This window comes from Pelmatolapia mariae, linkage group LG20 (assembly GCF_036321145.2).
Source record: "Pelmatolapia mariae isolate MD_Pm_ZW linkage group LG20, Pm_UMD_F_2, whole genome shotgun sequence".
In the NCBI taxonomy this organism is placed as follows: domain Eukaryota; kingdom Metazoa; phylum Chordata; class Actinopteri; order Cichliformes; family Cichlidae; genus Pelmatolapia; species Pelmatolapia mariae.
Window position 1 is genome coordinate 8,403,782 of NC_086244.1, and position 14,111 is coordinate 8,417,892.

At 37.1% G+C, this 14,111-nt stretch overlaps 1 protein-coding gene across 1 annotated transcript; it reads left to right on the top strand.

The window, feature by feature from the left end:
• Nucleotides 1-1,188: 1,188 nt before the first annotated feature.
• On the top strand, nt 1,189-12,938 carry sdf4 (stromal cell derived factor 4). The gene is made up of 7 exons (XM_063463720.1): nt 1,189-1,431; nt 3,273-3,614; nt 5,728-5,864; nt 5,949-6,062; nt 6,159-6,317; nt 9,548-9,723; nt 11,604-12,938. The coding sequence occupies exons 2-7, from the start codon at nt 3,304-3,306 to the stop codon at nt 11,778-11,780; spliced, it is 1,074 nt and encodes a 357-aa protein (XP_063319790.1). The 5' UTR covers nt 1,189-1,431; nt 3,273-3,303; the 3' UTR covers nt 11,781-12,938.
• The last annotated feature ends 1,173 nt before the right edge of the window (nt 12,939-14,111 follow it).

Here is a 14,111-nt window from a genome sequence, read left to right on the forward strand (position 1 = left end):
TTTTTGTTTACAATATTGACAGTAATTTCATTTAACTAACCTTTGTTAATGCTTTACTTTTTTTTTTTATTAATTATCTTTACTCTAAATATCTATTAAATTTAAATATTTTCTGTTTTAGCTTTAGCAATTTGCTCGTGACTTCTATTTTAGACCACTGATTACTTATATCTAGCACTATTTCCACTTTTAAGATAAACCTTTATTAGTATTTTAATGTTACTTTTAGCATTACTGTCAGTTATTTTTGTTATTTTTTTTGTATAACTGTTTATCTGTTGTTGTTCTAGTCATTTAATTATACTCAAAAGCTAAAAATGTTACATTTTAGTATGTGTTTAATTGTTTTTAAAATTGTATCTATTGCATGGGCTATGTATCAGTTTATTTTAGTTATTTAAAGTTTTGTCTATAAGCTAACTTTTAATTTATTGATTAATTTTAAGTGTTTAAAGATTTTTTTTAATATTTTGCTTTTTAAACTTATTTACCATTTTTTTCTGAATCCGTGAGCTATCAATGTACAGTGCTGTGAAAACGTTTTTGTCCCCTTCCTGATCTCTTATTTATTTTTATTTAAATTAAAATAAATAATAAATGTATAAACAATTAAATGTTTTTTAATGATATATTTTATTTGTTTATTTTTTTTTTTAATATCATCAGTCAAATTTTAGTATTAAACAAAGATAACCCAAGTAAATCCACAATGCAGTTTTTAAATGATGATTTTAAAAAAGCTCTCCACACCTGAAACCTACGTAATTTCTATGTGAAAAAGTAATTGATGATCCTTCTGGGGAAATATTCTGTTACATTCAAGCTTTCCGTTACATCTAGTGTAAAACCAACATGGATGGCCTTTCATATAAAGTCAAGCAGTCAAACATGGTGGTGGTAATTTGATGGTCTGGACAACTTGCTGTAATAGTTGGAACCATGAATTCCGAATGTTCATCAGTTCATACGCTAAAGCTCAAGCACACTTGGCTTACAGCAGAATAATAATACGAAAAACAAACCCAATTCTTGCTGTTAGGAGTGGCACAAACAGTTATAAGGTTTAGGGAGCAAATACCTTTTCACACGGGACCGCTACTTAAGTTTTTATACCACACTCCTCCCACCCCCACATCCATCCTTTTACTTTGAAAGGGCTGACCGGAAATTATCCTGTATTCCCAGTCACCCAGCGTACTTGTCAACGGTGTCCGGTTAGAGAGAGCCTCTCTTAATTTTAACACTAACTGGAACCTCAGCTTGGACTTGGCGGCTGACCTGGGTCTGTCTGGGGTTGTTTTCAGACTGAACCATCCCACACTTTGGAAAGAGAGTGTTGTGTGGTGAGCCACGTGTACAGGAACTGGACCTAGAGGAACCAGCGAAGGTCTGTTTGACTAGAAAGTTACTACTGGTATTAACAGCTAACTGGTAAGTCCAGAACTTATCTACAAATTATTTTCTGGTCATGTTTTAAGGTATTGTTAATCTCTGCGATCACTGTCTTCCTTTACTGCCGTAACAACAGTTACTTTAGTTCCTTAGCAACGCGGGCTAACGTGTTAGCCTGCCTGTGCTAATCGCCAGTGTTTAAAAAGACATGACGAAGCTAAATTAGCATGCTAACTGTTGTTTGCATTACTAAAATGCTGGTGTTCCTGTAACTTTTCAGCTCCCAAATGAATATTAAGGCGGACATTAGGCAGGAATGTGAGTTTAGGCAGAGTTAAAATAAATAAATAAGTAACGTTCCTGTTTTATTGTAACGTAAACCTTTTGTAGCTCGGAGGGGGGGAAAAGACATGTCCTTACTTACAATATAATTAAGTCTATTATTAGTTTTATAACTGATTAACTGCTAATAAGTCTGGATTTTTTTTGTTAAGTGATCTAATAAATTCGTTAAATTTATTTTGCTTTGGTGAGTTTGCTGACCAGTGTTAATTTATGATGGTGCTTGTTTGTTTAACTTTTGCGTATTTTTGCATGTTTTTTATTACTATGTGCATATCTGGTGCAGTTTTCCTCTCTGTTGTGTCCCCGTGATCAATATTTCAGCCAAAATAAAAAGTACAGAAAAATGGTTTAATGCATATTTCTGACAATATTTACTGGGTTTATAAGTGGGCGTGTTTGAGTTGTGAAAGTATCGATTTGTGTCGTTTTTGTTTGTTCGTTTCCCATTTTGTATTTTTTTATTTTTTTTGAAACCCTGAATGGTATTTAATTAAAAATGAGCACATGGAATATTGAATTAACCTAAATGCACTAATGCAGTAAGTTTACCAGAGTGGGAGAGAATTTAAAAAAAAAAAAAAAAAAAACTAAAATTATACTCGTCAAACAGAATAGGAAATGGGTTGTTGTCTTCAGCACTGAAACGAGCGAAGGAGAAAATGGCAACATATATATGAAGGCCTTACCAACCCAGAAATGTAAAGTGAATCGCTGAAAAAGCACAGCATTCATACTGATGCTCAAGAGGATGGAAGGGTACAACAGACAATGGTGGAGGCTATAATTTACATGTAGATGTTTAAATAGAGACAGAAAAGATCTCATCAAGGATCTGGATGACAACAATGTAGACTCTATATTGTAGATTAATGGGCTGAACATGGTGTTTGATTGGCAGAGCAGTGGCAGACCGTAGGGAGATACAGACCGCCATAGAGATTAAAAAAAGAATGTGATATTACTGGTCTGTTTGTTGTAGGGTGAAAAGAGCTTTCCATAGGCAAATACCTACGCAAATGGATATGGCTGAGGTACCATTTAAAAAGAATAAAACACTGGTAAAAACAAAACAGGGTGATAGGGTCTGAGGAATAGAGACTCTGCCTCAATATTGTTTATCAGATGATTCATGGAATCTATCGACACACTTTATACACATAAAAACACCTTTGTCCTTTAGTTTATATTTATTGGATTTCTTGCATATAATTGTCTTACCTGATGATTTCTTTTCAGCCAGGTTATGATATAAGTACATATTTTATTTCCTCAGTTTTAGGGGTAGGGAGTAGTGGGGCAGTTTTCTAGTGTTTTCTGGCAGCATGACACCTATGACGATAACTCAACAAGCTGTATTTGTTGAACGTTTACAAAAATAGTTTTAAGATTTAAGCTGAACTAAATCTGCTGCCACCTTTCGAGGAATGGGTTTGGGGTTTTAGAGAAGGGGAAAATGCACATTTATATAAAGGAAAGGCAAAATTAGTGCATAAAAAAGCAGGACAATAATTGTTTTGTCTTGATTATTTTTATAGCCCTCCGTTGACCTTTCATCCAGAGGTAAACATGGCTGTTTGGAGGAAACTGTGGTGCAGAAACCTCCTGGCTGTGTCTCTGCTTTTCTACATGCTCCTCCACATCATTGATGTGCACGCACGGCCAGCCAACATGTCAGCCTCTAAAGATAAGTCTCCATCCAGCAAAGACGAGAACGAGATTCTTCCCCCAGATCACCTGAACGGGTTGAAGATGGAGCTGGACGGCCACCTCAATAAGGACTTCCACCAGGAGGTTTTTCTGGGGAAGGAGATTGAGGAGTTTGATGAGGATTCAGAGCCGAGGAGGAACAGAAAGAAGCTTATTGAAATTTTTACCAAGTAAGACGTGGTTTTAATTCACTGAATAGCACTTGAGTCACAGCATTCCTGAGCAAGATGCTCAAGCATAGCTGCAGATCAAGTTTGACACAATAAACCAAGCATTCAAGTGTTGTTAAGTCAACGTCATCCTTCAGCTCAAAAAAGCAAAGAAATACTGACTAGTGACCAGTGTGGCTGTTCTCACAGGTGTTACAATAAAGTGTAATGTCCGCACATCCATTAAAAGAAAAAAAGGATTTAGGAGATTTAGCAGAGCTGATATAAGAGGATAAGCTTGGTTCTGGGTGAAGTATTTCTTTAAAAAAATGCAGCACTGCTATAACTTTGGAAGTAAACATAGACAGAAAGCTAAAGACTACTAACTTGGAACCAACCTTATATGCTATTATAAACACTTTCGCACAGGAAGCTGTAGGATGAGGGTTAAATTGTTCTCACTAAAAGGAACATCATATGGTAGGAAGATTACAGACAAAGCTTCAGACAAAAGATCATCTGAGAGGAGCCCATCCCCAACAGTCATTAATACATTGCTGCGTAGCTTGGATTACTTGCTATGAAAACTGAAAAAATTGCTATGTTCCTAAGCTTAATGTCTTAGTTAGCCTGAGAGCCATTCTTACTTGGCTCATGACATGCTGCACATGAATGGTAAAAATACAAAGCTGGAGAAGCAAAGAATGGCCGCTGATTAGTTTGCCTCTCAGTAACAAGATGGGAGCCTCATCCAGCACAAGAAACACTTGGAGCTGGGTTGCAGGACATAAAATTCCACGTTAGGAAAAATATCCTAGGTCATGATATATGTGTACCTACTACTGTTGTTGTAGAGGTGCATTTGATTTTGTTATGTGCTAGGTTGTAATATTATTGTGAACCCTTTGTGCTGTTTACTGCACGTCATGTTTATCTGCGTAGAGGGCAAATTTCAGAAATACGAGGCAGCACAGCTGTATCCAAAGAAGCAATATACTGAAGTAAAGCAAGCTTTGCACATATTTCTTCATGTAGTGGTCCTTTATTTTGAAATTAACTTAGTAAATTTCTTTTCGTTATTTGATGAATTCTCAGTAGTATAAGACCATTAATGTAAAAGGTCCCGAAGGTTGGGAAATTCCTGTGTTACAATAAGACAAACAAATAATTCAACCTGATATCTTTTCCAAGCTTTCCAAACTAGCAAATTTTGGTCATTGGGTATTGGACAGCCAGGGGGTCAAACCATGACTGCCACCCAGAATTAGACCATGGATACAAGTGGTGTAAACTGGCCTCCTCAAAAGGACGAATGGACTCTTTAGAGAGAGTGAAAAGCTTGTTCATTTAGAAGGGAATCAAAGTAGAGTTGCCCCTCTTTAAAAGAAAAGAGCTAGCTGAGGTGGTTCAGGCATCTGACCAGGATGCCTCCTAAGCACGGCCTTTCAGCATGTCCTATTTGAAGGAGGCCCCAAGGAAGACCCAGGACATGATGGAGAGATTTTGTCTCATAGCTTGTTTAGAAATCCCTTAATGCTCTTACAGGGGCACTTGGGGAGGAGGCAGGGGAGAAGGAGGTCTAGGCATATCTTTGGTTTTGACCGCTGGCCACATGACCCGGGTCCAGTCCAAGCGTCAGTAAATGGATGGATGAATGGATAAAAACAAAGGCAGACAACTTAAAGGCTGAATTTATTAAATGGCCATTTGAATCGGTCATTTTGAGTGCACCAAAATATTTCTGGATTTTAATCAATTTAGATCATCTCACTCATCATAATAAGGACAAAAGAAACTAATTTATTCTCTGGTTCTTCTGAGTCACGTGATTCATGCAGCTTGTCGTTAAATTAAAAAATGGCAAGAGGAAAGATTCCTGTTCACGCCGGAGAAGCAAATTCATGATAATAATAGAAAAAACAAGCAGATATACAGCAAATATACAGCCAGGGTCATAGATCACTCGGTCACTTCAGGGCTAAAGTTCTTTACATGTGTGAGCCAGACAAACAAAGCCTTAGGTGGGTCATTATCATCGTTTAATTAGACGCCTAATGGAGTAGAGACGCTGTTAATGTTCAGGAACTGGAGCTAAATTGGGAACTAATTTATTATTTTAATGATTTCCTCACAGGGTCGACTTCAACAGGGACAGGAGCATAAGTGCCAAGGAGATGCAGCGCTGGATTATGGAGAAGACGGAGGAGCACTTTCAGGAAGCCAAGAAGGAGAACAAGAACAGTTTCCGTGCTGTCGATCCAGACGGCGATGGTGAGAGTCACAGACCATGTCCCAGACTTAAAAATACTTCCTGTCAGGTCAAATCTAAATTCTGATTTCATGGGTTGTGTGTAGGTCACGTGACATGGGATGAATACAGAGTGAAGTTTCTGGCCAGCAAAGGTTTCAATGAGAAAGAGATTGCGGAGAAAATAAAGAATAACCAAGATCTGAAACTGGATGAGGAAAGTAAGTGGAGTTTTTTCCCTTCACAAGTAAAATCTGCAAAGCTCTGCTGTAAATCTGACTGTGGTGTTAATATTTATCCAATCTTCATCTCTACAGCTCAGGAGGTCCTGGAAAGCCTGAAGGACCGCTGGTTTCAGGCTGACAACCTTCCAGCTGACCAGCTGCTGAATGAGGAGGAGTTCTTGTCTTTCCTTCACCCTGAGCACAGCAGAGGCATGCTCAAGTACATGGTCAAGGAGATTGTGCGTGACTTAGGTATGTTTTACTTATATTACTTTATAGTTATACTGTCACAAGATAATGGTGTATTTACACACTGAGCAGATGTGGAGCAACCTAAGGATTAACAGACAGTCAACCTTTTAATGGCAATAAACATTTATCATGTAGCATCATTCAGAACTAAAGCTACAAGGTGCGTCACAGAATTTACAAATAAATTGCATTACAAAATAAGTCAAAGAGAAGAAAATGCGAACAAAAGACAAAGAAGGCAAGAGTAACCATTCAGGACAACGTTATTAAACATCTTACAAAATCAACCTAAAATGGTGAGTTTTTAAATTTTTTTTAAAAATGAGGAACTGATCTCTCAGTAAGAGGAGTTTGGTTTTTTTTTACAGTCCTGGGACTAAAACAGTAAAACGTTACAGTAAAGTTTACTTTAAACTTGCCTTTGAATCTGTAGTTGATTCTCTGATCTGAGGTCGGGAGGTAGCATGAAGTGTTAGGAGTTCTGAGATGTAAAGTATAGCTAGACCAGGAAATGATTTTGGAAGTAAAATCTTAAACTGGGTGATTCTGCGAGGTCTGGACTCAAGTGTTTTGTGAGGCCTCTCGCTGTTTTGTACTGACTGCAGAAACTGCAGCATCATGCCGTCATGTATGCAACGAGTTGTAGTAATATAATCGTGAGGAAACAAGGGTATTGAAGAAGAAGTTGAGTTAAATTATTTGGAAGTGTGAGCTGTAGAGTGGTACAGATGTTTGACATGCTGGTTGGATTTCAAATAGAAAATATTGGACAGTTTGCTTTCAGATTGCTTTATGTTGGTTATTAGTTGTCCAAAGTGTGGAGTGACACTAATATAGTGATAAAGACCGGTACAAAAGAGTTTTATCTGAGATCAGCTAAAGTAAATTAGAAGGCAATGTAATGAATTATAGTGTAAAGATGTTTCTTTAAAGATGTACTGCACACACATGGCTGTTTTAAAACTTCCTCAACCATGCAACTCCAGCAGTGAGTTTGGAATTGCTTTACATTATGAAATTAATGTATCCAATCAGAGGGTCACACACCACCTTTCAGCTTGTAACCTTCTCTTTAGTGTTTGGAGTGCTGATTTGGTGATTTGTTTTTCTTTTTCTTTTTTTTTAAGGGATTAACAGCACCATTGTGCCAAAATGTTTCGCTTCACAGTTTCTTAGATAGCGGGACAGTTCATTTGATAGAGAGAGGGACAGAGAAAAAATAGGGCAGGCCTTAGCTTTAGGCAATCACGAGACATGAGTTAACAACTTGAACTGATACAGCTCATTATTATTGTGATCCTCTAGCTACCACACCTAAGTTTAATAAGAGTTTCTTGAGGGTAAAATTGCGCCATGTTAAAAGAGAGCTTGAGAATGCCGCACATCAACATGGTCTCCTGAAGCCTCGTTTAATGGTTGTTTGACACAGAAACTGTGAGATGTTCAAAGCCCTGTAAACATTTATACTGATGCTTGAGGTGTGTCAGTCTCGCTGCAGTCTTCTCCTAACAGAAAACCTACAGCATCAGCTTTCCTGGTAGAGGAATGTTACAGGAAAACAGTCAAAACAGGAAAGTCAAAACAGGAAAAATAGTTTCCTGAGTTTTTACAGCTGTTGCAGCATCTCTTTCTCTTCCTGTCATTTGGGAATCTACAGTGTGAGATCCTGCATCACTGAAATGCTGGTAAAGACCAACCTTTCCATGCACTTGTGTCTCCAACTCGGCCACACATGCCAAACTGTGCTTATCTGCTGTTGTGACCTAACTTTTGCTCCATGGCATTCATAAGGGCGGCAACGGTGCACACTCATGTACTGAGAGTCAGCCCCTCCCTACACTTCCCTTTTAGTTCAGAATCGGAGGTGAAGTTTTTGTTCCCGAGGCAAACACTCCTTATTCACTAAAGGTCCCAGTGTTTGTTTGTTTTTTATCAAGAAGCTGTGTGTTGTGGAGCTGGAATAGCTTTTAAAGAAACCTGATGATGAGATGAGAAGGAATTATAACAAGTAAATTATGGTAAAAACACTGAATAACATTCAGACACCTCATATAGTGGAGAAAGAACTGGATAGTAATTTTATTTAGAAAGAAAATAAAAAAATAAGTGTATACAAGAGGTGTACATGGTTTTTCCTGCTTAAAAATAACAGGTTACCTCAAACTTAACCATAATTGAGCCACATGTAATTAAAATGAGCTTATTTTACTTTATTAGATAGAAGTCTGTCCATTTAATAAACAGAAATGTATTTTATTCTTGAGAAAATTTAACCCCACTTCATTAAATACTGGTTTACAATCCTTTCATCTCAGTCCTGGTGGTTTTTCTTTCACAGAGGGACTAAAGCTCTTGCATGAAAAGCATTACTGAGATATTTATTTGACAGAACTTTGTGTTTGGTCTCTCTGTTTGCACAGACAAGCACTGTTTGTACCTGTTGGCATTTTGTCACACGGAAGTAAGCATTAACTTAGTTTTATCTAAGTGATATTTCAAGCCCAAATATAACAGGTTTTCATTTACATCCCATATGGGAAAAGAGTAAAATGTCCCTTTCCCTAATTCCATCCTCTCCTATAGTAAATGTTTAACGTTCTCATACTATGATTGGCAGTTGAAAGTGGCCCCACTTGCATTTTTCTCATGCAGCGTAATGTTTATTTTTCATTTTTCTCATGAAACATAATTTTATGAACAAACAGGGCTGCTGTCATTAGGAAATCTTATACAATGTAAACATTTCCTGCAATTTTTTTGTATATTCTTTCTTTTCCGTATGGAACTAAAAAAAAAAGAAAACACAGTTAAAAACCAGAGGAAGGCATCAGCTAATGTAATATTTAATATTTTCCTTTATTTATGTCATAATAATGGTGTCACCAGATCCCAGCAAACTAAATGTGCGGGTGTGGGATTAATGCTAGGAAGTTATTAACATAAAGATAAACACACTATGCAGGTTAGAAGTTTAACATATGAAGGACTGAATGGCTGCAGCTTTCTCAACCAGTACTACAACAAAATACTTTTATGATCACTGTAACTGTTAAACTGGTGTTAGGTTATTTCACTTGCAGTACTGCCCATCATCCTTGAATTTCAGTTTTTTAGTGTGTCACATTTGTTGTGAGACACTTTGTATCACTGTTGACCAGCGTTTTTGTGCTGGCTCACACGGTGGTGATTGTGACAGCTGATCTAAACAGTGCGCCGTATAATTCTTTCAGACCAGGACGGCGATAAGAGGCTGACACTGTCAGAGTTCATTTCTTTGCCCGTGGGCACTGTGGAGAACCAGCAGGCTGCAGAGATCGAAGATGAGTGGGTCAGAGAGAGGAAGAAGGAGTTTGAGGAAGTCATCGATTCAAACCGCGACGGCATCGTAACCATGGATGAGCTGGAGGTGAGTGATGAAAAAGCAACTATAACCATTATAGATACAGAAGTGATATGCGACATAATTATTTGATTGGTTTTGTTTATTTGTTTCAAATAGAAACACAATGATTGAGCTGATTAACAGAAACAACAGATCTCAACATCTCTACATAAATCAAAGCACAGAAAAGAACAAATTGATCAGTAAGGGTCCAATAATGCTCACCGGATTGATCACGTTGCACACAAACAGTCGCCACAGATCCGTAAGGCAAGGCAAGGCAAGGCAAGTTTATTTATATAGCACAATTCAACAACAAGGTGATTCAAAGTGCTTTACAGAGACATTAAAAACAAAAACAAATAAAAAGCACGATTTAAAATTGATTAAGACAAGCAAACAAACAAACAAACAAAACAGTATTTAAAATCAAAAATCAAAACAGTAGATAAAATCAGAACAGTACCATTACATACTAGTGATGAAGGCATGAGTACTTATGGCAGTACTCTCCACTACCACCACAATCACCACTCAGACAAAATGTCCATGTTAGCGATGGTATAAGAGGAGCAAAGATTTTGTTTCTTTTTTTCTTGTTTGTTTGGGGGTTTTTTTGTTTTTTTTGGGGGGGGGGTCTTAGAAAGCCTAAATTTTTCAAACTCTTACAGCATCTGCCTCTGTGAATCTCTGAACTCTTGTATGTATTATATATTATTTATGTTATATATGGTAGTAAAAAGTGACTTGGTCATGCACCCATGTCTTCAACCAACGCAAGATCATAAAACTTTAGACGTGGAAGACGAGCCAGAACGACACCAAACTGCAGTCACAACAGTGAGCGTAACCAGGCCATAACATAAATACTAGAAATGGTAATTGATAAGTATATAAACAATGGGAAATAAAGTAAACTAACATTGAAGATGATGGAAAAACTGAGTGAGCTCTTAAGTGTGATTTGGAGAAATTAAAATTAAATTAGTACAGGTTTTGTTTTAATTTGTTGTAATCACAGTCTGCTCTGAATGAGCCCTGGGACTTCAGGGTTTGAAGTGATGTTGTCAGCAAGGTTATGCAAAGCCACCAAGCCAAATTTCACAAAATGAGGTGGAGCGTGGCAGGAAGGAAGAAGCCGTGAAGTTGTTGTTCAGAGCCAGGTTACACTCCTTTAACACTTTGTTGGCAACTTGGAAAATGCCACCACTATTTAATATTTTCCAATGTTTTAGCTTTTTACATTTGTCACTTTTTCTCAAGTTTTCATACATATAGTTTTATATGGTTTCACACCTGATATAGGATTAAAGATGCGAGTGAGTAAATTAGAAAAAAATGCAAAATACAAAAGCAAAAAATAAAAGAAACCCTTCCATTTATACTGTGAACTTTTATAATTATTACATCAAAATAAAGTAAATCAACGTGTGTATATATAAAGAAAAAGTGACTTACTGAAAAAGATAAATTACATTTAATTTCACTTTATATGTGACTTTTCCTTAAAAGTTCCAACTGCAGTTCTCCTTTATATGGCCTGTATCAAACAGTTCAATAAGATGTGGGCTGAAATATCAACATTTTATATTCTTAATTATTAACACTTTCAAAAGGAGTTAATAATTAAGCTTATCTTCATAGTCCTTATAAATTCTCCTTCACGTCTTTTCTTGACCTCATGATGATTATCCGCGTTGTGAGTGGCTGGAAAACCTCCAACAGGAGGTATCCAGGTAGGCGTCATGGTCAGATGTACCAGCTCCCTCAGTTGATTCTTTACAACGTGAAGGATTTAAAAACTAGTAGAGACAGAAGAAAAACATTCTTACATATGTCCAACAAAATAGCTACAGCAGGTATAGCTGATATATTTTCTGGTTTCTCTGTGTTTCATCTTTCAGGAGTACATGGACCCGATGAATGAGCACAACGCTTTGAATGAGGCCAAGCAGATGATCGCTGTTGCAGACGAGAATCAGAACCATAACTTGGAGCTGGACGAGATTCTCAAGTACAGCGAGTACTTCACTGGGAGCAAGCTCATGGATTATGCCAGAAACGTACACGAGGAGTTCTGAAAACGGATCCGGCGTGAGGGACAAACCTGGAAGATTGGCGACGAGATGATCAAGATGTTCTAGTGTGCAATTCTGTATTTAAAAAGCCTAGCATCAGCAGCCTCTGTCACTGCTGAGTCCAGTTAACACACCCCTCCTTCAACCCTGGACCAGTGAAGCTAACACAGTCTGCCTTTTGCGTGCCATTGGACTGTTTGAAGTGTTCTCCATTTTAAATTTAAAAGCGCTGCACCGATTCCAAATTTATTTTTGCTAAACAGTGAAATGTGTGTATATGAGGAATTTTCATTGCTGGTGCAGTGGTGAGAGAGACTGAGCAGCTAGGCGAGCTGTTTTTCTGCAGGATCTGTTGTCTGTATACAGTGTAAATATTCACATTTATCACACACCAATGCGTCTGTCAGTGGGAAAGATAATGGTGCTGAAGGGTGTGACGCTTAGAGAGACACTAATGGATTAAAAGAGTATATTTGTGCGTCAAGATATAATTGCCCAAACTTAAGAATTTCATTTTTAGTGTAGTATAGTTCCACCGCTTTCCACAATAGGTCGAGTCCGTCCTTCCACTGTACTTAAAAACAGGGTGTTTATGTATTTAAACAGAAAAAGTAAATAAGATTAGAATAGAAATATAAGAAGAACTTAAACTAAAAAATCTGTTTGTTGAAAAAGATTAATATATGAGTATATTTTGAAGGAAACTCAAAAGCAGCATCTAATCGTGTCATTTCACCTATGTGTCCGTTTCTAAATCTTCACTACAACCACTCTAATTCAGACTTAATGTTTAGATGTGGAAGAAGAATACCTTATATATAAATATATATATTATTATTTTCAAATTTTTTGCATCTTTGAACGTCATGCAGACGTGTACTCATTTAGTCCTGGTGTCTTTGTCTTGGGTCTTATTTACCTCTTTAATCTTTAAATGCTCACAGTCGATCCATATAATTGATTTTCAGCTGCATGGACAATTATCAGATTTAACGATTTTCGCTGCATTTCTGTTTCCAGTAACCTGTGGAGTGTTGGCATCCCGCTGCAGTCTTTTCTGTCCTCGATTGTAAAATAAGATTTATGATAAGAGAATGTGACACAGCTTTACAAAATGTACTGCAAATATGCCATAAACAATAAATATTTCTTATCAACTGATGACTGTTTGGGTTTGAGTTATGTTTATTCCCAGGCAGGAGGCTAGAGCCCTTTGGTCCTGGCTTTGAAAATGTACTTCAAGAACAGAAGAGGAAAGCCAAACTAAAGCACTAAGTGTTTGTTCCACTGAACAAAGTTCAGAATTGACAAAGTTCAAACATGACCTTTTTTAGACATGGTACCTTAGGCAGATGTTGCATTTAATTACTGTATTTCAATGTATCAGTCTGAAACCTGCATTTAAAAAGTAACTTTAAGTTAAATTTAGTCCCATTTAGCATCTTAAAGTCATTCGAACCCTTCGCTAATCTCCAAGACCCCAAATCTGTCAGATTTTTTTTCACCAGTGTGACAAATTCTAACACAATGATGCCTCATTGTGTGTTATGTATCTAAAGCTTCATAAAGATTGTTTTATTGAAACTGTATTTGCAACAGTAACATGTAGGGGAACTCCTAGTGTTTATGTTGATGTGTTACAAAGTAACATCTGACTGGGATTTCAGTATTTGTAAAAAGATAAACTTCTGTAAATTAATATCTCTGTTCTGAGCTTTTGAGAGGAGGAATCAGAGAGAAATTTGTTGAAGAAAATCTGCCAGTGAGCAGGTTAAGTTCACAGGCTAACTCTGAGTTTAAGTTAACCCTCTTTTGTAAAACAGAAAACCCCGAGTTTCCCTCATTTTGGAGTTAACAAACTCAGTTTTCACTAAGCCTGCTTCCTGGACCTAGGTCCTTGACTGCCACTGGTTTTTCAATACTTTCCTCTTGTCATCATTCCCTTTTTTTCTTGCCCTGGCCAACTGCCTGTATCAGAAATGACAGATTCAGTAATTATCATGTTCAAAACCATGTGGGAACATATCGTCTTCAGTCTGAAGGCTTAATTTGTGCTCTGCCCCAAAAACCTTGATGCCCTTTTCCTGAACCTTGAATTCAGGAAAAGGGCTAATTTTTAAGCTGCTCCTGTTTAACTAAATCTTCACCTGGTTTTACTAACAAATTACTAACAAATTTCCCACGTGTGGGACTAATAAAGGTTATCTTATCTTATCTAAATGCCTTTCAGTTGATTTTAACTGACCTGGACGTTTTTAAAGTTTTAGTGTTTTCTTTTTTTTAAGGTTCAAACTCATTTAAATCACCTTTCTTCTTCATTCTAATGCTTAGTTT